Source organism: Pleurodeles waltl, chromosome 1_1, assembly GCF_031143425.1.
Source record: "Pleurodeles waltl isolate 20211129_DDA chromosome 1_1, aPleWal1.hap1.20221129, whole genome shotgun sequence".
Lineage (NCBI taxonomy): Eukaryota > Metazoa > Chordata > Amphibia > Caudata > Salamandridae > Pleurodeles > Pleurodeles waltl.
Genome location: NC_090436.1, coordinates 714,508,231 through 714,534,641, shown reverse-complemented (window position 1 = coordinate 714,534,641; position 26,411 = coordinate 714,508,231). Strand labels below are relative to the sequence as shown.

General features: G+C 38.7%; 1 protein-coding gene across 1 annotated transcript in view; it reads right to left on the bottom strand.

Moving 5' to 3' along the window:
- Nucleotides 1–26,411, bottom strand: part of SLC27A6 (solute carrier family 27 member 6) — a 356,441-nt gene that overhangs the window by 276,933 nt on the left and 53,097 nt on the right. Inside the window, exon 2 of the mRNA XM_069227290.1 lies at nt 13,396–13,605. Coding sequence (XP_069083391.1) covers nt 13,396–13,605 — 210 coding nt within the window. The remainder of the gene's footprint in view (nt 1–13,395; nt 13,606–26,411) is intronic.

Sequence of the window (26,411 nt, the reverse complement as noted above, 5' to 3'; positions counted from 1 at the left end):
TGGATGGAAAACATGAGGAGTGCTTAGCTGCTTTTAATATACAAAGCGTTCGTAAGCCACCAAATGTGACATTAGGGACAGATATTGCCTAATCGGAACTGTCCAATTGATTATGTGTTTGTACTGTTAAGGGCATTTGAATTTATTGAGAAAGTTGAGGTACTAACGGTGGAGGGAAGTGATCATTACTTCCTACATACAATCCTTAAAGTCGACATTGCACCTAGACAGACAAGGGACCTACCTTTATAAGTAGGTTGCTCAAGATGTTTAAGAACGAGGCTATCAGAGAAGAACTTAAGTTTCTTGAAAGCCCTACAATACAATTATGGTGGACTAGACTGTCAGGAGGTATCCTTAGATCCCTTAGCCAGGTATGATGTAGTAATAAAAAAGTTGGTCATGTGCCTTTAAACTGAAGTTACAGCCTTCCATTCCTTACAAAATAAAAACAAATCTGTGTAGCATGCTATAAATAATTGGTTTGACAAAGAAAGTAGAATATTAAAAAGTATTATGCGAAAGTTGGAAAGGTATCTAAGATGCTAAAAAAATAAAACAAAGGGATGATGCCTCCTCAGGTTAAAAAGAGAGTTGAAAAACGTGGTAGCTCGGAAGAACCGGTTATCAAATGCAAAATAACGGGAAGTGATGATGAAGACCATAAAGACCAAAAATGTCAGGAAATTCTGGAGGCTGGTTCAGAGTGGGGCAGGTAATTCCCTGAGGAAGTCATGGGGTCATGTGGGCGAGGATGTGTGGGATTTTTTTCTTTTTAGAGAAGAACTATAATCGTAGTGTCACAGTCAATTAAGGAAACGATTTAGAAGTTAAAGCTCACTAGGGCTGCTGGCCTGGATATTGTACCAGAGGTGGTAATGAAAACTAATATTCCATGGCAGCTCAGGTTGTTTTATATCCTATTTCAGGAAATACTGTAGACTGGAAGATTTCAGAATAGATGGAAGGGAGCAGTGATCAAATCAATACATAAAAAAAGGCGATTATGCCCTCCCGGGAAACTACCGGCAAATCAACCTGTTGGATATAGGTGGCAAGGTTTTCTACAAAATTCTTTTGGGGATGGTTAAGGAATGGGAAGAAGCTAACTCTATTATACCCCAGGAACAGGGTGGTTTTAAGGAGAGTCACTTGACAATTGACCACTGTTTTAGTTTTTGGGCCATTGCAAAGAAAGTTTTAGAGCAGGGCAGAGTATTTTATTGTTGATTTTAGCTCCGCATTTGACTGTGTGGATTGTGTATTGCTGTGGGAAGTGTTAAAGGAATACGGGATTCCAAAAGACCTGTTCTTAGTCCTGCAGGAACTCCACAGGGATAATTGGGCCAAAGTCAAACTGGACAGTAGGGGTTCCCTTTCTAGGAGAATTCATATAAAAACGGCCTCAGTCAAGGGTGTGTTTTGGCACCAACATGGCTTTCCCCATTTCCGGCTGACTTCTCTAAGGTCTTAAGTTTACCAAATATGTTCAGCCCAAAAATAAATAGCACATCAGTTGTCTCTTATGAGCGGATGATTTGGTAATTTTTGATCGGACAGGAATTGGGCTCCAATGAAAACTGGACATATTTGGAGACTATTGTAAGAAGAAAAAATTGAAAATAAACATGGAAATGACATAAGTGGTTCAAATAGGGAAACATAGGAAGAGTATGAGCTGGGTAATAAATAAAGTTAAAATAGAGAGAGTTAATAAATATAAATACCTTGGGGTATGGTTTTCATGTAAACTAGGCTGGAAGAATCACCTTGCCTTGTCTCAAGTTAAGGCACTTGTGTGGGTAGGGGGACTATGAAAATTTGACAAACAATATGGTGGTCCTTCTCACCTGCCAGTAATGATGGCTTATCAAGCTATGATATGGCCACAGTTCATGTACAGAGTTGAGGTGGTTGGTATAGGGGGCACAAAGAGTTGGGACCTTGAAGAAGGAAGGTGCTTAAAAAAGGTACTCCCTGTCTGTGATGCTATTAATTGTGTTTGACCAATGACTTTGTGTTTCACCACTGCGCATATTAGTTGCTCAATGTTCACCAGTAGCACATTATATGTTTTGTCAGTTTAGCCACCTATTGCCTTTAACATGGAGTTAGCCATTACATTCTGTATTCAGTTTAGCCGTCTATTGGCTTTAACATTGAGTTAGCCATTACATTCTGTATTCAGTTTAGGCGCCTATTGGCTTTGACATGGCATTAGCCATTACATTTTGTATTCAGTTCAGCTGCCTATTGGCTTTGACATGGCATTAGTCATTACATTCTGTATTCAGTTTAGGCGCCTATTGGCTTTGACATGGCATTAGCCATTACATTTTGTATTCAGTTCAGCTGCCTATTGGCTTTGACATGGCATTAGTCATTACATTCTGTATTCAGTTTAGCTGCCTATTGGCTTTGACATGACATTACTTTTGATATTCAGTTTAGCTGCCTATTGGTGTTGACATGACATTAGACATTACTTTTGATATTCAGTTTAGCTGCCTGTTGGCTTTGACATAGCATTAGACATTACATTCTGTATTCAGTTTAGCTGCCTATTGGCTTTGACATGACATTAGACATTACATTTGATATGTAGGTTAGCTGCCTATTGGCTTTAACTTAGGGTTAGACATTGCAGTTGAGACATTATAGATGTCTGTGTTTTTCCAAGCTGTGTTTTTCCACAAGATGGACCAAGCTGTTTTCTTCACACCAGACCTTAGCTGATAAGAGCACGTAGATTTTGTGTTTACCTCGCAATCCAGTCTGAGAGCGGAATTGCTCAGGAGAACTGGCCACTCTCCAAGGTTGTTTGGCTCTCACACTGAGTTTGCTTTTAAGGATGACTCTGGGCTACAGTGAGTTAGATTTGAATCTGATTGACTTCAGGCTGGAGCTAGACGTCAGTTGCCAGACTCCTGTTTGGGTAGAAAATCTCTTTCTTGCAGTTGACCGGATTCCTCAACTTGCAGACCCCAGAAAGATGAAGCTTTAGGCCCTACCGCCTTACCCATACGGTGATGAATTTGACTTTTATGCCTTGCTTTGAAGTTATGTTATATATTTGCTGTGTTCATTGCAACTGAGAAGTACTGTGATATATTTTGCTTTCATTGCGGCGACTACTTTTTAAACGTGTGCTTGAAATCTACTAATTTCGTCTCTCGGGAACTTGTGGGTGAGGGAGAATTAACAACAATAAAGGTCTTCTTTAAACTCAGAAGTGCATTCCAGAGAGGTTCTGTAAGCTCCGATAGGAGATAAGTGGGGAAGCAGAACACTGTCCCATCCTCCACCATTGTGCAGGCAGTTAGAGTGGAAATGGGCTTACTAGGGTGGACACATTTAGCATATGCAGAGATACTGAAATTGTGGATAAGAATAAATACTGCAGAAACATTGGAAATCTCCCTGTTATGTAAAAAGGAGATATTGCAAAGTGAGCTATCCTGGGCCCGGGAAGTAAGGGAGAGGATTCAAGCATGTGCCAGGGCACAGATGTGAGGGGAGTAAGTAAGGTGGAGTTGAAAATAAAATTAAAGCATGTCTCTAGGGATGAGGATCTCACATACCTGAGGAAGACGCGATCAGTTTCTCATTTACTAAGTTCATGGAAGAATGATAAAACATTTCTCTACATGGAGAGTCTCCCGAATATTAAGATGCGTCAAAGTATACTAAGATTTCAATGTTAATGTCAGGGCATCATTATATCCTGCTAAATGAAGGGAAAACCTGCCAATGTGGTCTCAATGAAAAAGGGAATTCAATCCATGTTCTTGTGGACTGTTTGTAGTTTTTATCTCAACTGAAGATTTTTTAGAAAGCATGTATTTTTTTTTTTTCAAATATGGTATTTGGGTAGGGGACAAGCAATTGAGTTACTGGTTGACATCCAATTTTTTGATGGTACATGTGCTATGGGGTGGTTTTTAGTTTCTGTCTATACATTTGTAAAGACAAATTGTGATTAATAAACTAATCAGTGGGAGTTAGTTTCTAACATATAACAATGTTTTAGAATATACAGGTTTTTATGCTGTCCGGGGTGGGTTTTTATGCATTTTATGTTCTGGTATTTATTTGCTCACTTTGGAGTTTTTTTGTGACAAATTGTTGTAGAATTGTTTTAAAGACTAAGGTCTAAATAATAAATATTTTTTGACCAACCTATAGTATCACATCTGAAAAAGCATGACCCTGCATCTTAAATATATGAACATTACAAAACAGGAAATCTCCATTTGCTGTGACTTTCAGTTAAAACCAAATGTCATTGGTATAACTGAATGCATTCACAAAAGGCTGTATGATTTGTTGAATGATGTATTGGAAAAGGTCGGCAGCCAGTAACACACCAAAACTATGCCTATTGTATTGAAACAGACCAACATGTGTAGAAAAGGTTGAACTGTACCTGCGATTTTCCTCAAGCTGCAACTAATGATAACCTTAATTTCATGAGAAGATCTTTGCACCATTTAATTGCATTAGGATGTCAGCAATGTGTGGATCTAGATTTCATTCTCGTTCAATTGCCTTGTTTGCCTGATGCATGTCCATGCATGTCAACGCATATACGTACAGCTCCTCCACTGTCCTTTTTGGGCACTACTCCTACGGAAGAAACCTATGGTGTTGGTCCAGTAGAACACTCTTTAATGTCATAGTTGAGTAACGATTCAAGTTCTTTTTTAACAGTTTCTTGTAAATGAAAAGCAATTCATCTACGTCTCTGAGCAACAGGACGTACACCCTCATTAATATGCAGCTTTACTTTCATAGTCTTATGCTTTCCTAAACCATGAAACAACAAAAGGAATTGACTTACTATTTCATGATGAGCATTCATGTTGTAATTCACTGAAATCAGTCCCATATCAGCAGCTGTGCTGAAACTGAGCAGACAGGCACTTGACGCTTTATCCTGAATCACAGGGATGGGTGCGTGTGCCTTTGTTTTCTTGTGTTTTATTGTCACTACAAATGAACCTTGACTTTTAATGGACGTGGATGCAGCCTATATATATAGTTAGGTTTTCAACTGCGTAAGCCACTGTAGTGCAGACAGTTCATTGTATTTCTCTTCAGGCATTATGTTTATCAATTTACCACTGTCGATAATGAATGGAATCGATCAACCATTTATTTTCAATGTAATCTTTGGACAGTGTTTGTATGGTTTAGTTGCTTTAGCATGTCTACTTTTCTTTGATTGACAATTTTCTTCACATAAGGCCACTCCAAAATGCGCACTTTTCAATAAGGTAAACATCGACATGCGCCACCATCTTCCTGTCTTTCACTTGAAATTTAGGTGGAACCACTGTTTGACGATCGACTTTGTTTAGTGTCAATTTGCCTCAATTGATGTCGCCGCTTGGCCTTATGTGTGTGCGTTGAGTGTTGCTTCTGGAAAGTTCTGGTGGCCATTTTGTCTTTGCGGTGTGATGCACTTACATTTTCACTTTACAAACCATCACAAAATGGTTCTCTTTCCCAAAGCCTATACATATCTGTCGAGTGGCGGGACATTTACCTTCATGTGGAAACAAAAATACACATCTAAAACTTAACTTCTTTTTACGCATAGACATCACTTGGTCTCCTTCAGTCTTTTGCTTTAGCTTACTTTTCACACTCATGACTGATTCGCTCTGGGCCTCTCTGGCTTCCATGTCAACAGCTTGTCTTTCAACATAATCGTCAGCTCTGGCAGCCGTTAACACTGGCTACAGATTGAGTTTCTCTCAGCATTCGTCGTTTGAACAAATCTGACATCCATCAATACCATTAAGATGCACAGCTTCTTTCTTCATTAAATTCTTTTGAACTTACTGTGTTTGATGTGTGTATCGGGTCTCTTCACAAATTCATAGATGGTTTCACCAACCTTTTGGTGTTCTTGACTGAAAATATATTTTTTATAATCAACATTTGGTACTGGATGGAATTTGAGATTCAACGTTGCTTTAATCTGCCGGTATGTGACTTCATTGACAGTTTCTAGCATTCTCCGCATTACTTCTTTCACACCATCACCAGCAAGATTCTTGAGATATTTGATAATCTTTCTGTTATCAGTCTCTTCAAGTTCATCAATGAAATTATTGAATGTCTCTATCCAAGCAATTTATCTATCCCGAATATTTTGCTTTTTGGCAGTACTGAAATGTAGTGGTGGTTTCAGGAAGGGGGTAGCATGGTATCTAGCAATGGAAGTGGCTGACATTTACAGTAGAGCTTATTCAGAGGCAATCTACTGTCCACTAGGACCTGCATCATCTGCGCCACTGCTGAGGCCCTGCAATGGATCGGCCTCTGGGTCACCCTGGACAGGCTTGGGACTGTGACCTCCTTCTTGATCTCCATCAGACCCCATTCACTTTTGGAGACCTCTGGAGTTCTTAGCCACCACCTGGCAACTTTGGTGGTGTGCCACTCCAGGTATGGGACAGCTCACTAAATACAACCCACATGTTTCTTCTTGAGGCTTCTCACACAGTGCTGAGGTTGTAAAGCTCCACTTATCAAGACTCTGGTAAGCGTAATGACAGTATGCTTAATTCTTACTTGTTCTATCACCCAGTGCTTCTATATACTTCGTTTTTAACTACAGCAGTTTTGAGCAAATATTTTCTGTATCTGTACGTAACTGCCTTTTTCAGTAGCCCTCCGTATATTGTTCAATTTTATCCAATGTTGCAGCACTGTACCTCTATGAATGGCCTGACAAGCAGGTTCTCGGCCAAAGACATGTTCATTCTTTACAATGCTTTCATTATCTTTAACTGCTTCACATCGGCTGGAGCTGCGCTTTGACTCCACGTGCACGAAGCTTCAATTCCATACTTCAACAGCAACACAATTGGCATGCACAAGCAGTTTGCGTGGACCTCTGCAAACTCTCTGGGACAGCACAATCGTTCTTTGGGTTTCTTATCCCCCAACGGTAGCATCTTTACCCGCCAATGACTATGCCACACACAGAACTGAATATTACATAGCTTTATTCTTCTGCGGGGAACTGCAAACTCACTATTCTAAAACAACCTTTCACTGCATTCCGCTCTAACAACTATGTCACACTTCTATGGAGTCCGTTCAGAACCAAAAGGGTACGGTCATAAAACATGCAAGACACTAACTGTCCTAGCTCCCCCCGATGCCTTTCCTGGCTTTGATCACATCATAATTAACTGAAGAACTTTCACACAGTCTTTTCTTTCTTTACAAATTTACGTCATATCTCCTCTGCCCTGTACGTTAGTTGTAGTTTGATTACCCAATGAAAATGATGCATGGTAAAGCAAATGTATTACTTGTGAGGAAAGTTTTGAAAAACACAGTGAAACGCCCACATTAATTGCTTGCTATTTACAAATCTTTTTGGAAGGTTTCCACATTTTTTCCATAAGCCATGTTTACATCAACACCTTGCCCATTTTTTATTTTTTATTTGTGCACTTGCGCAACTTGTTGCCTTTGACCCATCCAGGAAATGCTGATCACCTTTACTGCCTCTTTTGCTGTTGTATTGTGGGCATTGTGGTTCCACTGAACCACTATGTGAACTTCATGGTGCTCAATTCCGTTCCTATCATTTTCTCCTTTCTCGTTGTTTTATTAGCATTGTGGTGTTCCCGCACTGAGCAAAAACATTTTTCAGTGCCTGTGTAAAATGCTTGACCTAAATTGCTCAGTCTTAATGGTCACAATCCCAAATGTTTCAGTCCACAATTCCACAATTATTAATTCTGATCATTTTGTTACTAATCATTGCCATTAAATAACACCTACCAACGGTCACTCTTATCTCATTCTAAACGTGCAGTATGCTAGCTGCACTCCGCAGTTTCCCCCCTTGTCTAACTTGGTTAGTTACAGTTTTTTTAATTAAGGGTCTTTAAATTTGTTTCCCTTTGTGTGTTAATTTGCAGTTCCACTTCTTTCATTGTGCTACCTTATGTTCAGTCATTCACTAAATCATTTAGATTGGTTCCGACAGTGCTTTGAGGTAGCACATAATTAGTTATTATTTCTTCCATTTCTGCTCTGTTTGTAGCCTATTTGTTTACTGGGTCAACTTCACTTTTTCCCTCTCTTGCTTTTCTGCTATCAAGAGTTTCTGTGTAGATGCTTATTAAATAGTTAGTTAAGATGCACATGCAACTTAGCATCCTGGTTGACTCCTCCCAGTGTCCTGCTTTTAAATGGAATTATGTATCTGGACTCTATTTGGTTAAGTTTCCTTTCCCTGTCTTCTCCATGTTCGGGTTTCAATATGTGGTCAACTACAAAATACTGAAGCTGTTCACAATTGCTTTGATGTTTTTTTTCCCATATGTTTCACCACCACATACTTTCTGTAGTTATTAGTTCTTTTACATGTTGGAAGATGGGTTTGTTTAATTGGTATGTGGAGGTACCTATATATTATAGAAGACATGGGTATCCTATAACACATAAGACAAATTTGCTTGTGCAGGTGAATCTATCATTTGGCTTTGTCCCATTGCATTGGTGAATTTCGTCATGCTCCTGGTAATATTGCATGCCTTGTAATCTACGCATTTCCATAAGCCTTTTTGATTTAGCCAGTTGTTTCTCTCCTCTTTGCTCAGTACAGTGTTTGTCTGAAGACAATGATTTGAAGAGAATACGCGTATGTGTGTGTGTGTATGTATATATATATATATATATATATATATACACATACACACACACACACACACATTACAGAGTGGAGGTAGACAATCTGTAAATATAGTTAAGATTACCAGAGACCGAAATTTCACTGATTTTTGCTTGCTAATACCTTTGCCCTGTTTGACAAATCTCAACAAAACTTTGCAGACGTATTGCTTTTTCTACATTGGCTGATGATGCAAAGTTCTGCGGTGATTCATCAAGGAGGAGCAAATAAAAAAAAGGGGATTTGGGGTCCCAAAACACGTTTTTGCACAATGCACTTTCAATGGGCTTTTTGAGACTTTTTAGAAAGACACAGCGTCAAAAGGGCTGAACGCATTTTAATGAAAATCGTGAGGAATATATATTATGGAGTGGAAAGGATCCCTTTTTAGGTTTCAAGAAAATACATTCAGCCATTTTGGAGCTATAAGGCACTATGTGATATCTCTGGCCACTGTGTACTTTGGTAGTTTCACAAAATTCTGCAAAATGTTACACAACTACTGCAGTACATGCAGTTTGATCGGGGAATGGCTGCCTTTACAATAGTAAAAGGCAGCCATTTTGTTTTACCCATACTTTGCCTGAGTTCTGGGTAAGGGCCTTAAAGATAGGTACGTAGTAGGTTTTATATTTTTTCCTTTCTATTAAAACATTATTAAAGTGGTAATATGTAGTACAAATTATTTTTAAGTTTCAATGTATTTTTAATACATATTACGGAGTATCACTGTACTAACTAGGAAGTATACAGCACTTAAATAATTTGTAAAAATTATGTAAAAAAACATACACTGTACTACACTATATTTCACAAATATAGTGTACCACAGTACACTGATAATTTTTTACATATTTGTTTCTTTACAAAAATGTAAGGAGTACAGCGGATAATACCTGCAAATTACTGCGCTACTTTAAAAAAAATTACATTTCTTAAAAAATTAAACATACACTGTGCTACACTGTATTTCAGCAATAGTGTACTACAGTGTATTTTTCTTTTTCTATACATACCTACAGAGGTACTTTCTAGATATTAGTGCAGTAGTTCATAAACTTTTTTTTTAAAACATATAGAAAAATATAAATACATTTTCCTCCCTATTAACACTTTAATAAAGTGGTACTAGTTAGAGAACAACAACAAAGTCTATTGCTTACCTATAACTAAGGCCCTTACCCAGAAAACAGAGAAAGGGCCTGATTTAGAGTATGGTGGAGGGGTTACACTCCGTCACAAATGTGACAGATATCAAGTCCAACTTACTACAAGTTCCATAGGCTTTAATGGAATTGTAATACCATGGACAGTATATCGTCATGTGTGTGACAGAGTAACCACCTCCGCCCAAACTCTAAATCAGGCCCAGAGTGTGTTAAAAACAACATGGCTGTCTTTTAGCTTTGTAAAGTCAGACACCCCACTACACTCTACACCACTCCACTCTTCGGTACAACCCACTACTCCACTGTACACCACTACAGTCTACACCACTCTACTATAAGTTATTCAAATGAATGCAACTCCACTCTACGCCACTCCACTCTACGGTATTCTACTGTACGCCACTCCACTGTACCCCACTCATCTGTACGCTATTACGCTGTACTCCACTCTATGCCACTCCACTGTTCGTAATTCAGCACTACACTATTCCAATGTACGCCACTCCACTTTATGGTATTCCACTGTACGCCATTCCACTCCAATCACTCCACTCTATGGCACTCCACTGTATGCAAAACCACTCTACGACAATCCACTCTACATTATTCCACTGTATGCCACTCCACTCTATGCTGTTCCTTTCTATGTCATTCAACGCCACTCCACTGTATGCTATTCCACTCTACACAACTTCACTTTATCTGCTCCACTCTCTGCCACTCCACTGTACGCTATTGCACTCTATGTTACTTTCCTGTACACTATTTCACTCTACTCCACTCTATTCCACTGTACGCAACTTCTCTCTATGGTATTCCATTGTATGCAACTACACTGTATGCTATTCCACTGTACGCCACTCCACTTCAGACTGATCCACTGTATGCCACTCCATTGTATGCCAATCCACTGTAGGCCACTCCATTGTGCGCCATTCCACTCTATGTCACTCCCCTGTACACTATTCCACTGTATCGCACTCCAATCTCTGCCACTCTTGTCTACTCTATTCCCATCTACGCCACTCAAATCTACAGCATTCCACTCTATAGCACTCCACTCTATAATACACACGCTACTCTAGGGCACAGCAATCAATGTCACTGCACTGTATGCTACTCTGCCCCATGACAAGCTACTCAATTCTATGGCACTGCAGTCTACACCCCTTCATTATATGGCATTCCACTCTACTACACTACATGGCATTTCACTATACGCCACTCCACTCTACACTGTTCCTTTCTACACCACTGTTCTCTATTCCACTCTACCGTAGGCCATTTGACTCTATGACATTCTACTCTACACTATTCCACTGTACACCACTCCACTGTATGCCACTCAACTCCATGCCACTCCACTCTACACCACTCCAAGAAATTACACTCCATGCCAAAGCACTCTACACCCACTCCAGTTTACTCTATTTGGCTCTACCCCACTCTATCCAAACCCATCAAATGACACTCTATTGTATGGCACTGCAGTCTATGACACTCTCTCCCCCTACACTCTACGACCTTCAACTTAATGATGCTCCATTCAACAATACTCTACTGTATGATTTGAAACACTTATTTAAAAAAAAAAAAAAACATTGAAATCCAATACAAAAGTACTGGTACAGCTTAGGTATTGTTAGGAAATCTTTATTTATTACTTCTACTGCAACCAAACTTTAACTACACAAACATTAGAAACTCTAAATGTATAGTTATACTTTAAATGTATAAATTACATACCACCAGTTAGAACCTAAATGTATAATCTACACACAGTTATAACATAACATTTTATGATTCATGCACCACCTTCAATTTACTATAATTTGCACAACTCCATACAGTCTTGTTGCATCACTCACCACACTACATTAACTATAACTCACCACTGTACCATGCACAGTGTTTCCAGAAATAATGTAATTTCTGATGACATAAATATTGCTATAAATGTTATGATGTCACATGATAAAAGTCATGTAATATGCATGGGTATAACCAGCGCATGGAGAAAGCATGATTTATACTTGATGTAGTGTGGCGAGTGAGGTGACAAGACTGTATACAGAGATGCACGACTTATAGTAAAATGAAGTTGGTTCATAAAATAAAAAGTTATGACTGGCGGTGCATAAATTATAAATTTAAGCTGTAACTATAACTTTTGAATTTCTAATGTTTGTATAGTTTAGGTTTGGTTTGTATAGAAATAATAAATAAAGTTTTCCTAACTATAAAGAAGCTTTAACATTTGTTTTTTCATTGATATATATATAATAAGTATATATATATATATGCACCTATACACACACAGGTCTATACTAAGGTTATATCATTAAAGATTAAAGTAATAATCTAAAATAAGTGTAATTAGAACATTGGAATGTTGACCACTCCATTGAAGACAATGGAGTAGCTCCGGGCTTATAATGGTTGGTATAAGCCTGGAGCTCCAACATTCCAATGTTTATCTTCTAATTTCTCCCCTCTTTAATTTACAACATTCTACCCTCAGAGGGTGGAATGTCCTAAAGCCTTACTTCTGCCTCAGCCAATACCAGTTGTTAAAGGTCCCACCCCCCTTATAGGCCCTAGCCGCACTTAGGTAAAGGGGACTTTAACAATCGGTATACCAGTCGACAGCGAGCTACAAGGATATATAACATTTCAGAAATTAATTTAAACAAATTATTTTTAATTAATACAATTTAAATTAATAAGTAACACATTTTTAAATATACATTAAACTGTGGTTGCATGGTTTCAATTTTTTCAAATGTATATGGAGTAGTTTTTTTAGATTTCAGCCATGTTTAGATATATAGTGGTACCAGGGAGTTTTTATTTTTAGATTTCAAGGATGGGTAGTGCATAGGGGTAGTAAAGATTTGTTAGCGTTCAGAGGCAGGTATTATATAATGATAGTAGACATAGAGACGGAGGGAGGGAGGGAGGGAGGGAGGGAGGGGGAGAGAGAGAGAGAGAGAGAGAGAGAGAGAGAGAGAGAGAGAGAGAGAGAGAGAGAGAGAGAGAGAGAGAGAGAGAGAGAGAGAGAGAACATGCATAAGGGGGGGGGGTTAAAAGTTATACTTACTTTACCTGCATAACAAAGGCAAGCACAATGTAAAATAATGGGATGTAAACCAACATGACGTAAAGGCTACTGATATAAATAGAGTTTAAATAATAACTGATATCCCCAGGGAGCATAAATTACATGAGATGTATGGCTGGTCCTGATCCCACAGAAAGCACATTGCATGAGTGTAAAAAAGGGGCACTGAATGTGCCAGCAAATTTTAACACTTGGGCAAATGTCAAAGGCAATGTTGCTATGAATGTTATTAGTCAAAAACCGGCATCTCTCAAAGTTGTTTAACAAGGATATGAATGTTCCAGTTGTTGCTCATTATTGCTAGAAGGAGTCATCATAATTGCACACCCAAAGCTCCTGCTGGTGCCTACATAACAATATGCCCATTGCACACAAAAAAAGGTTTACAAATGCATTTGTACCTGTTGTTCCTGAAGTGAAAATATACAGAGAAGGGGACTTTAGATCACCAACAAATCTGAGATGAGATGGCACTGGATCATCAGGGACAACTTCAAGAAGTTCCAAAACAGAATGAACACCTGGCAAATTAGAGTCTTTTGCCATCACCCACACACTGACATTGTCTTCTTGAAGGCTGGGTAAAATCTCTTTCAGTGTTCCAAGCATATCTGTTAAAGAAGGAAAAATATAAAAACATAATTAGTGCATTATCAATAACTCTATCAATTATTATGCTGTCAATGTAAATCTTCCTATTTATCAAGATTCCAAGCTTCAATTGGCAATGATGTTAGGGAAAGGAAATTACAGAAAATTAACCTAACAGGTGGGGGGGCTTTACAAAATGCCATGGGCAGGTTTTGACTTTGAAGCCACTCCTTCAGCAAGAATAGAGGGCATGGTCACAAAGTTTATTAAGGAAGCTCTTTGAGCATTGCGCCTAATGCATCCCAATTTAGTCTAGTCAGGTGATCCTTAACCTGTGGTCCGGGGACCCCTGGGGCCGTGACTGTACTCAAGGAGTAGATCATCAGATTAATAAAGTGTATAAAAATATAGAAGCAAAATGTACAATTTTAAATTTTAAAATGTGCGAGTGTGAAGGAATTGCAAACTAGAGGCTAAAAAAAAGGTAGTATACTCAGATTGATTTGTGGAAACAGTTGAATTGCATCAAAAATAACATAGTAAGGATGAGGCGTAGCCACAATTCAATTTAAAAACGCCCGAACCTTCTTACAAAAGTTGATTTGTCTATATTTGTTTGTGAATTAAATAAATCACTTCACCATTTATATATTTTTCACGAATGCCTGTTTCTGTATCTTTTATGTGTTGTTTTGCAGTTTAAATCCTCTTAAATGCTTAGGCTGGGGTCCCTGGCTTCAAGTAATGATTTAGTGGGTGTCCCCAGGTTCCAAAGTGATTCAGTGGGGGTCCTCAAAAGACCAAATGTGAAGGACTACTGGTCTAGGCATTTAATTTAAATTAACCACTCTTTCATAGTATCAATGCCCATGAAACATTAGTTATACACCTAAAGCAACCCGTTTTAACTTGAGTTCCCTCAAGGGTTTCTCCATCTTTCATGGACTCTTAAGTTTTATTATCAAGGATCCTGCACAGCACATCTTCAAAGATGAAGACTCAACATTGCCACCAGCATGCACAGCTTTTTAATGTGTGCAACAACATTCACTTTGTCTGCAAAGACCGCTTGTCATGTCAGTGCTACAAGATGGAAAAAGTGCAGCATGCAGCACTTCACCCCCTTAATAAAATGCAATACAAACTAAAATAAATAGAAAAAGTCATCAAAGAAGGGGGGTATTAGTGATACTGCTGTTTTCACCTCTTGAAAAGTATACAAAAGTAAACAAGTAAAGTAAGTAGATGTAAAGACAAAATGTATGGGTGGTGCTGAATGGTAGATTATGCCCTACTACCAAAAGGCATAACAGTGTATCTGGAACAGTACACTGTAACAACTTGTATAATAAATTGAACCACAGCACTCAAAGTGAGTCCAAAGTACTAGCTGAAATTCGAAATAAGAGTTTGTAAACATTCAAGTCAGGTTCAATTCTTTTTATGTCATGTGAGAGTGTCCGTTCTTTCCATGTTCAAAAACAAAGACAGCCAATACGAGTTTAGTCACACCTCATGACTTTTCCAAGAATGCAAAGTACATAATAATGCAATAAGAACAAAATAGTACCAATCAAAAAGGGCAGGCAGGGGAAAACATATTGTAGCCACAATCCAAATATTGGTCCATAAATCTTATCTTATAGTCCTGAAAGAAGTGTGTAATCTGATAAATATAGCATGGACCATGGATTTGGCAACATGTACCATATAGTAAAAGCTACCAAAATGAGAAGAGATGAGAGAGAAAAGAAAACAACACCAACAATTGTGCTTGAAATAGAAATACCACAAGGAATGCAGTACACCCAAAGAGTATGAGTATGTGGGCCAGTAAGAAAAAGGTTAAAGGAATATAAGAACGACGAATTGTACCACCATAATGTAAAAATGTATAATCTGTAGGAAACTAATGTCACAAATAAGTTCAATGTGTTCAAAACCATAGAAGTTGAACATAGTTTCTTAAAGTCATAACGTGGAGAAAACATGGAAGGATCCAACGCGAAGAAACATCTATGTTCAACATTTACCATATATAATCCTAGTGTGCCATAGTACATAAAGGTCAGCAAAACCCAGACTGTAAACTGGTAATGAAATAATGCTAAGGAATACCAAACTCACCAGGTTGGTTAAAATAGTTATATATGTAGAAAGTCTGAACAATAAGTATCATATATCAGCCCCAAAGAGGTCTAACCTCATACATATCGGTCAAGTACAGAAACATAACGTAACTAGAAAAGAACAAAAAGAGTAGTAAGCCATAATAAGATCTACTCCAATTGTAGAAGGAAACCACCAAACCATTAATCAACAAAGGCCAGTACATACCCAAAAAAGCCTATTTAGCCAAAATAAAAGATTAAGGCAATGTAAATGTTTTGGAAGAATCCAGATTAGGTCAAACAAATGAAGCAGAGTACCAGAAGTAAAGTAATCTCCTGGTGAGAGACCTTGCTAAGTCATCCACCTGTTGAAAAACAGAAGGTAGGAAGCCATAAAACATCACAATGAACTGTAGGGTTCAGAATGTTCAAAAACCATGGACTGGGGCAACCAGAGTGGTGTCTCTACTTTGTATTGAGCAAACAGTGAAATACACTTAAAAAGAAAATCGTGGAGAAAACCCCGTTACGTCAAGATATGTGGAGAACTTGTAAACGCAGTCAAAGCCCCATGTATTGTAAAAAACATATGAAGTAACGGGAGTCCCTCCTGTTCTATATCTGTGCCCAGGGTGAGCACCAATAATGTCACAACAGTGAATAGCATGCAAACAAATCACGTGGGTGAACTGCAAATTCCAAGAATCAGAATTACAACTGACTAATAAGTAGAATAGGTTCCAATTACACCTAATTTGACAGAAAAACATGCAAAACGCACAGTTCTACCACATGAACAAACAAGGGCCCTGCTCTCTGAAAATAAACTGACTGGGTTGAGTAAACAATGTGAGGGAAGTCATAAATGCCAATAAGCCCAAATCAGGGAAAAAAACTTGAAACCTCGGTGAAATATTAAGGTGCATAAAATAAAAAAATAAATACTAACATTGCCCCTTACCTCCACAAGCAGAAAATGCATGCCATTCCGTCTTAAGAAGCCACTACAGTCTACCTCCTGGCATAAGTAAACTGTAGAAATCAAGTCCAAAGATGACAACAAAACAACACAGCCATATTTAACTACCAAAACCAGAGTGCACGCAAGTCAGATATCCAATGTTCTCAGTAAGGTGATACTTCATCCAAAAAGGAGTCTAAAAACACTGTTTCAAAAAGCAAAAAACACATTTGGAGGTGTTGAATAACCCACTAGCTACAGCTAACGACTGAAAATACTAATTCTGGCACACGGTCTGAAATTACCAGAAAAAGGGGCCAAACAGTCACAATGTGAGCTATAAAAACGTCTGGAGATGATTCCATGTAAAACAAAGAGTAAACATAGTGTAAGTAAGGAAGGACTAAAAAAATGAACAGAACAGAAAATCTCTTAGGTAGTCCCCCAAAGTACCAATGAAAGTAACCAGTGAAAGTGTGATGCTAAAGTATTACAATCGATTAAAAAGCAGAAAGAAACCATGAAAGGTAGACAGTAAAAACTTTTTTTTTTTTTAATGAAAATAACATATACACATTTCTGCTAACTAGCCAACCATAGAGAGCAAAAGTATGAGGTATGAGTTGCCCAGTATATTTGGTCCAGCAAGATACAAAGTACATAATATAACTGTGTATACTGAGTACAATAAAGAGCAAAGTAGAATTTAAAAAAAGTCAAAAAAGAATATGTGACTAAGACAACAACATTGATAAATTCTCAGAAAACCACAAGACAAGGGTTTACTGAATATTTTGACAAAAATACACAAAGTTTCTCTTTGGGTGTTTAACCCCATGTCTACTGCCCGCAATTTAATAATCCATTTTACTTCACATTTTATAAGGGCTGTAATTCTGTCACCACCTCTAGGGTCATTGATTGCTTGAGCTATTCCATGTTCCTGAATGTGTTCTTTTAAGGGCCAGATGGTGCTGCCTAAATAAATCTTGCCACATTTAAAGATAATGCAGTACACTGTAGAGCCGGAGTTGAAATTAATTAATTGCTGTATGTGAAAAGTTCTGTTTAAATTGTAAGAGCAACTCATCTTTTTAACCAAAGCAAATTGACAAATTGTACAACACATACATTTGTAAAAGTCCACTAGTTTGTTGGCCAGCCAGACGTTAGTCTTCCTTCGCGAGGCTTGCATACTAAAACAAGGTCATAGTTTGTTTCACAGTGACCCTGCTATGAGTAATTGGAGGCCTCTTGCTCAACATCTTACAAAGAATTGTGTCCAGTAAGAGTAGATGCCAGTGCCATTTTAAAATGTGATACAGTCCAGAACGTTGTGCACATTATCTGGTAATAAGAGATAGGCGTCTGTCATTGTCTTTCCTGTGAGTCCAATGTGTCCAGAGGGAAAGACTTAAGGTGTGAATAATTTTGTTTCCTGCTCTGGAACGTGTTTGCTCAGAGTACCCTCTCAGTCGACAGCGTTGTTCCAGTAAATTAAGTTCCTCTGTGAAAATTCTGTCATCAATGCAGTTGTGTAACATTCTGGTCATTTCACCTAGGGGGATCACAATGATATGAGTATTAGGATGCGCACTACAGGCATGTAGGATGGAATTCCAGGCTGAAGGTTTTCTGTGCAATCGAGACATGATTTTAGAACCCTCAGTATAGAAGATTACATCAAGAAACCCAATCTGTTTGGAAGTAATGTGGAGTGTGAAGCTAATGTTATAGCAATTGTCATTGAGGTGGTTGAATAAAATGTCTAATTCTGACTGAGTACCAGGCCAGAATGCAAAGATGTCATGAATGTATCTCCCCAAGAAAAGAAAGTGTCCCAAAATTTCTGATGGACAGGCAGACCATAGATGATGCCTCTCAAAATGTCCCATGTACAAGTTAGCGTAGGATGGAGAAAATGTGGCCCCCATGGCAACTCCCTGTGCTTGTCTAAACAGTTGTCATAGTGTAAAAAGACATTATTCAACAGCACCAATGTGGTTAGGTCTAATAACATCTCAGTATGTTCAAACAAAGTGGTATCCCTGGATGAGAGAACTGAGGCCTAAGTTGAAGTGCCCTTTTCCAGTGGGATGCCTGTGCACAATGAGTTAACATCAGGGTGAAAAAGATGCAGTCCTCTGTCCATTCAATATCCTCCAATTGGCATAAAAAATCCAGTGTGTAAGAAGGTAAGTTTGGAACCAAGGAAGCTGTAAGAAAATGTGAATCTACACTGAGATATGTTTTGTCAGGGAGCCAATACCCGAAATAATGGGCATGCCTGGTGGGAAATGCCCTGGTTTATGTATTTTGGGGAGTATATATAGGAAGAGTGCTCAAGGTGTAGTGTTAAGCAGGTATTTGTATTCGTAGTCAGTGATGAGACAGAGATTTCTCTAATGGGAGAGGCTCTTTTCAATAACTCGAGTAATCTTTGTCAAAGGGTTGCCAAGGGAGTAGAACATATGCCGGGCTATCCAAAAGTTGTCTGATGTTTTCATCTATGTAACCCAATTTAATCATTATAGCAACATTACCCCCCTTGTCTGCCTCCCTGATGACAATGTCATTGTTGTTGGCCAGTTCCTCTAGTGCTAACTGTTCTCTAGCATTCAGATTGGCACCTGTGCGCTTGCGATTAATAATGTTTTTGTCCTCCAAACTGTAAAGGTCTAGAGTGACAGCCCGGTAGAAGACATCTATGTGATTGTCAGTACGTAGAATGGGAGTGATGTAGACTTAGACTTGAGTCCACTGTCAATGCACAAATTACTCATAGTTGGAGGGCGACTCTGAGAAAAAAAAAAAACTATGCTCCAACTTTATTTTAGTATGCCGACCTCGCAAAGGAAGACCCTTGTCTGGCTGTCCAAAAAACGAGTGGGCTTCTACAAATGTTTGTGTTGTACAATTTGTCAACTTGCTTTGGATAAAAAGACGAGTTTCTCTTACAATTCAAAGAGAACTTCTCACACACAGCAATTCATTAATTGCAACACCAAATTTACACTGTACTGCATTATCTGTAAATGTAGCAAGAGTTATATAGGCAGTAACATCTGAACCTTAAAAGAGCATTTAGGAACACATCAAGGCTAGCAAGAATAATAACACTAGCTATCCACTGGCTGCAAATTACAACTCTACGCACATGGGGTCAGAGGCAATAATCATCAGGTTTCATGGAATAGCTCAAGAGATCAATGACTAGGAGTGTTGACAGAACTACAGCCCTTATAAAATGTGAAGCAAAATGGATTATTAAATCACGGGCAGCAGACATGGGATTAAAGTCGATAGAGAACTTCATGTAATTTTGTAAAAATATTCAGTAAATCCTTGTCTTCACCATTTGCTATTCCTGATTAGGTTTTGTGCAATATGTGGTTGTCTGAAAATATATCAGTGTTGTTGTCTTACTCACATATTTCTTTTATGAATTTTGTTAATTTTACTTTGCTCTTTATCCCTGTTGTTTACAATGTAATATACAAGTTTGATCACCTGCTTAGCTTTATTTTCTTGGTACTCAGTACACCAAATTATACTATATACTTTGTATCCTGCTGCACCTATTACACTGGCCAACGCATTCCTCATATACAGGGAGTGCAGAATTATTAGGCAAATGAGTATTTTGACCACATCATCCTCTTTATGCATGTTGTCTTACTCCAAGCTGTATAGGCTCGAAAGCCTACTACCAATTAAGCATATTAGGTGATGTGCATCTCTGTAATGAGAAGGGGTGTGGTCTAATGACATCAACACCCTATATCAGGTGTGCATAATTATTAGGCAACTTCCTTTCCTTTGGCAAAATGGGTCAAAAGAAGGACTTGACAGGCTCAGAAAAGTCAAAAATAGTGAGATATCTTGCAGAGGGATGCAGCACTCTTAAAATTGCAAAGCTTCTGAAGCGTGATCATCGAACAATCAAGCGTTTCATTCAAAATAGTCAACAGGGTCGCAAGAAGCGTGTGGAAAAACCAAGGCGCAAAATAACTGCCCATGAACTGAGAAAAGTCAAGCGTGCAGCTGCCACAATGCCACTTGCCACCAGTTTGGCCATATTTCAGAGCTGCAACATCACTGGAGTGCCCAAAAGCACAAGGTGTGCAATACTCAGAGACATGGCCAAGGTAAGAAAGGCTGAAAGACGACCACCACTAAACAAGACACACAAGCTGAAACGTCAAGACTGGGCCAAGAAATATCTCAAGACTGATTTTTATAAGGTTTTATGGACTGATGAAATGAGAGTGAGTCTTGATGGGCCAGATGGATGGGCCCGTGGCTGGATTGGTAAAGGGCAGAGAGCTCCAGTCCGACTCAGACGCCAGCAAGGTGGAGGTGGAGTACTGGTTTGGGCTGGTATCATCAAAGATGAGCTTGTGGGGCCTTTTCGGGTTGAGGATGGAGTCAAGCTCAACTCCCAGTCCTACTGCCAGTTCCTGGAAGACACCTTCTTCAAGCAGTGGTACAGGAAGAAGTCTGCATCCTTCAAGACAAACATGATTTTCATGCAGGACAATGCTCCATCACACGCGTCCAAGTACTCCACAGCGTGGCTGGCAAGAAAGGGTATAAAAGAAGGAAATCTAATGACATGGCCTCCTTGTTCACCTGATCTGAACCCCATTGAGAACCTGTGGTCCATCATCAAATGTGAGATTTACAAGGAGGGAAAACAGTACACCTCTCTGAACAGTGTCTGGGAGGCTGTGGTTGCTGCTGCACGCAATGTTGATGGTGAACAGATCAAAACACTGACAGAATCCATGGATGGCAGGCTTTTGAGTGTCCTTGCAAAGAAAGGTGGCTATATTGGTCACTGATTTGTTTTTGTTTTGTTTTTGAATGTCAGAAATGTATATTTGTGAATGTTGAGATGTTATATTGGTTTCACTGGTAATAATAAATAATTGAAATGGGTATATATTTTTTTTTGTTAAGTTGCCTAATAATTATGCACAGTAATAGTCACCTGCACACACAGATATCCCCCTAACATAGCTAAAACTAAAAACAAACTAAAAACTACTTCCAAAAATATTCAGCTTTGATATTAATGAGTTTTTTGGGTTCATTGAGAACATGGTTGTTGTTCAATAATAAAATTAATCCTCAAAAATACAACTTGCCTAATAATTCTGCACTCCCTGTATTTGCTCTGTGTGGTTGGCTATTTACCAGACATTTGTACATGTTATTTCCATTTTTTGAGGTTTTTTTCTGCCTCAACTGTCTGTCTTTCGTTGTTTCTTTCTGCTTTATCATCGATGGTAATACTTTAGCATCACATTTTCATGCCTTTCTTTTGATGGTACTTTGGGAGACTACCTAAGAGATTTTCTATTCTGTTAATTTTTTAGTCCTTTCATACTTATACTATGTTTACTCTCTCTTTTACATGGAAACATCTCCAGATGTTTTTGCAGCTTACATTTTGACTATTTGGCCCTTTTTTCTGGTAAATTCTGACTGTGTACCAGAATTTTTCTTCACTTCTCCCAGACTTTGAAGTCCTTTCCCGATTTCTACAGTCTACTTGTACCAGAAAGTAGACTGCAGTGCCTTCTTGATGACAGGACCGCTGCTCACGGAGGTAAGCGGGCATGTTAGTTTTGATTTTTTTCTTAGTCACACACATTAACTTAATGTGCCCTAATAATTCACAGAGGTTTCCCGTTTTCGTCCCCTGATTTGGATTTATTGGCGTTTATGACTTCTCTCACATTGTTTACTCGACCCGGTCGGTTTATTTACAGAGACTGGGGCCCTCGCTCATTCACGTGGTACATATGCGTGTTTTGCATGTTGTTCCATCAAATTAGGTGCAATTGGAAATTCTTCCACCTATTAGTCAGATGAAAGTATGATTCTTGGAATTTGCGGTGCACCAAAGCGATTTGTTATTATATTATTCATAGTTGTGACACTGCCACTCATCCTGGGCCCAAATACAGAACAGGGGGGACTCCTGTTACTTTGGGAAGTTGTACTTTTTTTTAACAATACATCGGGCTTTGACGGCTTTTACAAGTTCTCCAGGTATCTTGAGATAGTGGGGTTTTCTCCACTGAGTCCTTTTTAAGTGTGTGCCACTGTTTGCACAATACAAAATAGAGGCACTACTCCAGTTGGCTCCATTTATGGTGTTTGGACATTCTGAACCCTACAGTTCATTGTGATGTTTTATGGCTTCCTAGCTTCTGTTTTTTAACAGGTGCAGGACTTATCAAGTTATCTCGCCAGAAGGTTACATTACTTCTGGTACTCTATTTAATTTGTTTGACTTAATCTGGATTCTAACAAAACATTTACATAGCCTTAGACTTTTATTTTGGCTAAATTGGCTTTTTTGGGTACATATCAGCCTTCGTTTGGTGTTAGAACTTATTATGGCTCATTACTCTTTTTGTTCTTTTCTAGTTATGTTGTGTTTCTGTTCCTGATCGATACTTACGAGTTTTGACCTCATTGGGTCTGTTATCTGATACTTATATATTGAACCTTCTACATATATTACAATTTGGCCAAATTGGTGAGTTTGGTCCTCTTTGGCATTATTTCATTACCAGTTTACAGTTTGGGTTTTGCTCACTTTTATGTACTACAGCCCAGTAGGATTATAGATGGTGAATGCTGACTATAGAAGTCGTTTTCCCCAATTCGTGACTTTACAAGACTACGTTCAACTGCTACAGTTTTGAACGCACTGAACTTCTTCGCAACAGTAGTTTCCAACGAACTATACATTCTTACATTAGGTTGGTATAATTCGTTTTTCTTTAACTTTTTCTTACTGGCGCACATACCCATACTATTTGGGTGCACTGCATTCCTTATGGTATTTCCATTTGGAGCACAATTGTTGGTGTTATTTTCTTTTGTTCTCTCATCTCTTCTCATTTTGCTGGCTTTTACTATATGATACATGGTGCCATGTTCAAGGGCCCTGCTCTATTTATCGGATTACACACTTCTTTCAGGACTATAAGATAAGACTGTTTGGCCCAATTTTTGGATTGTGGTTACAATGTGTTTTTCCCTATCTATGTCCTTTTTGTTGTATACTATTTTGTTCTTATTGCATTATTATGTACTTTGCAGTCTTGAAACAGTCACAAGGTGTGACAAAACACGTGTTGGCTGTCGTTATTTTTGAAAATGGAAAGAACGGACACTCTCACATGGCAATGAAGGAATTGAACCTGACTTGAATTTTTACAAACTCTTATTTTGAATATCAACTAGTACTTTGGACTCACTTTGAGTGCTGTAGTTCCATTTATTATACAAATAAATAGAAAAAGTGTCCTTGAAGTACTAATTAAGATGAAGACTAATCTTATCTGCTTGTTAACCAGAATTCCATGACAAAATGATAATATGCTTTCTTTATTAGGTTTTTATACAGACTGATAATGCATGTGGACTTGTAGATTAGTTTGAGTGCACTTACTGCTAGACTGCAGAATTTACAAAAGGAATTAACACAAGGCTACACATTGTTTTATTACTCTTTTAGAACAGGAGGGTGAGCTTGAAGCAATTGAGTTGCAGGCAGTGGGGTAGAGGAGTACAGTAGTAACACTTCCATAGATTTGATGATTCTAAGGTACTTAATTGAAGGTTAGAACAATGTATGGGGTTTAAAGTGTATATTTTAGTAATGTGGAGTGGTAAGGAAATCCTTATATTTGGGTAGATGGAATATTATAATGAGTGGTATAGGGTTTGTTTCAATGCCTTAGAGTAGAATTGTGTTTTTATCTTTTTTTCAGTATATGCATATTGTTAAATCTGTATCACAGAACTATGGGTAAGATTATTGGTTGTTTGGAGGGTTCTGGAAGTAGGTCTCCAAGGGTGAGAGGGACTATAAGGAACACAGGTCCCAGCATTGGCAAAGCTATCATGACCCTCCTGCACAGTCAGAACAGCAAGGGTGAAAAATAGCTGCTATAGCTGAGAGCTGTCAAGCTACCCAATTGGCAAACTGTGAATCAGGCAGTGGTAATCCAGCTATGAGCTAGCCTGGCCTTTCCGCACCTTCAGTTTTGTAATAGTTCAGGGGGAGCATGGCCTCTCACAGCTGGGCACTGGGACATCTCTTAGCAGTCTGGGATTCTTCAACTTAACATCTCCTTTACCTTAGGCAAGGTGGGACTGTAAAGACAAAAGACATACCCCTGGCCTTGGATAAAGCAGGGATGTTGTTCAATATTGTTTTCACCTTTCATCCTTCAGCAAGGTGTGGGGGAGGGTGACTCATTGCTTCCAATGTCCTGTTATCAGAGGTGAACATATAAGAGAAAGTATAGTAAAAAGTCCCTCACACCTCTATTTTTTTACTTCCATGAGTTTTGCAAACACTATTGAAAAATTTCAAGAAAATACTGCTGCTCCAACCCACTTGCCTTCATAATGAAATTACAATCACAATAGTTTTATGGAAAATGTTTTCAATGAAATTGCAGTTTTGTTGATGATGGCACTACGTCCTATACCTTCCAGGTTGACGTCTGGATGAGCATATCAAGTATTAATTCCCCTTATCCCACTCTGTTGTTCAAGGGTAAATGAGGTAACTTTTCCTTTTAAATTCTCCCAACACCAATTACAGAGGTTGTGAAGATTACTCAAATAAATTGTGAAGACTGAACCTTTGTACTAATGGTCCCAAGAGAGGCAGCTATATTTACTCAATATCGCTTGATCCAATGTAACTATTTACAGTGATTTTCCCTCACTCCCAATGACTATGCAGTGGAGCCCCGACCCAACTGGCCTCAGGTGCAAAAGTGAGGTTGGGGACTTCCTACACATTTTAGTACTGTACACTCCAGCAGTACACAGTATAAGACATCATAAAGACTATCCTGTCTCGTCCTTCAAACGTACTCCAAAATGGCTTTAATTAACATGGCGGAAAACGTAGGTTTCACTCATGCAGAAAAGTCTTCATGCAAATGCGGTTGATCATTTGTAAAACAGACACTGCTCAGAGGCGGAGGGCGTCCAACAGTTAGCGGACGGAGAGCCAGCATGAACTCTAGGAAACCGATATATGAGGCCCAATGATGCCCACCAAAAACACACCACATTAAGGTCTGGGATAGCTTGAACCAATAGATTGGAACCAAAAAAATCTGAAGGGGGCGAGAACCAATCATATACAACCAACACTGACTATCGACACAGGGCGTCACGTTGTGGGTAGGTTATTGAATACTTGCACTGTCTAACCAGTAATTAAGTCTAAACTATAAGGGACTGTACAGCCCTGCTGGAATACAATTACTGGACATGTTAGTACTTATTTCTGTTTGTTTGCAATTTTCAACCAAAAATGCAAACCTAAATAAAAAGATTTATTAGAAAAAAGAATTGCAGGGAGAGGAAATTGTCATTATCTCCTTCACTTTGGCTAGTGGCAAGTGGGGGGGCATTGTTTTAGTCCCCACTGTCTTGCTCAAGTGAGGGCTGGACAATATTAATTTATTCACCCTTCCCAAGGGTGAGTGGGTGCACGTTTGTCCCCCAATCTTCCTCCCACCCTGGCCAAATGCAGACTTGTACAAATAAAAGTACTGCTGGACAGCTAACACCTGCCTGTCTGCCAGTCAACTCTCTCTTTGCAAGCAGGTCAAATGAACAACTGGGAGCTGGCAGAGCTTTACTTCATAATCACAAAAAAAAACGAGTGTGAAAGAGCATCTGCAAGAAAAATATGAATATA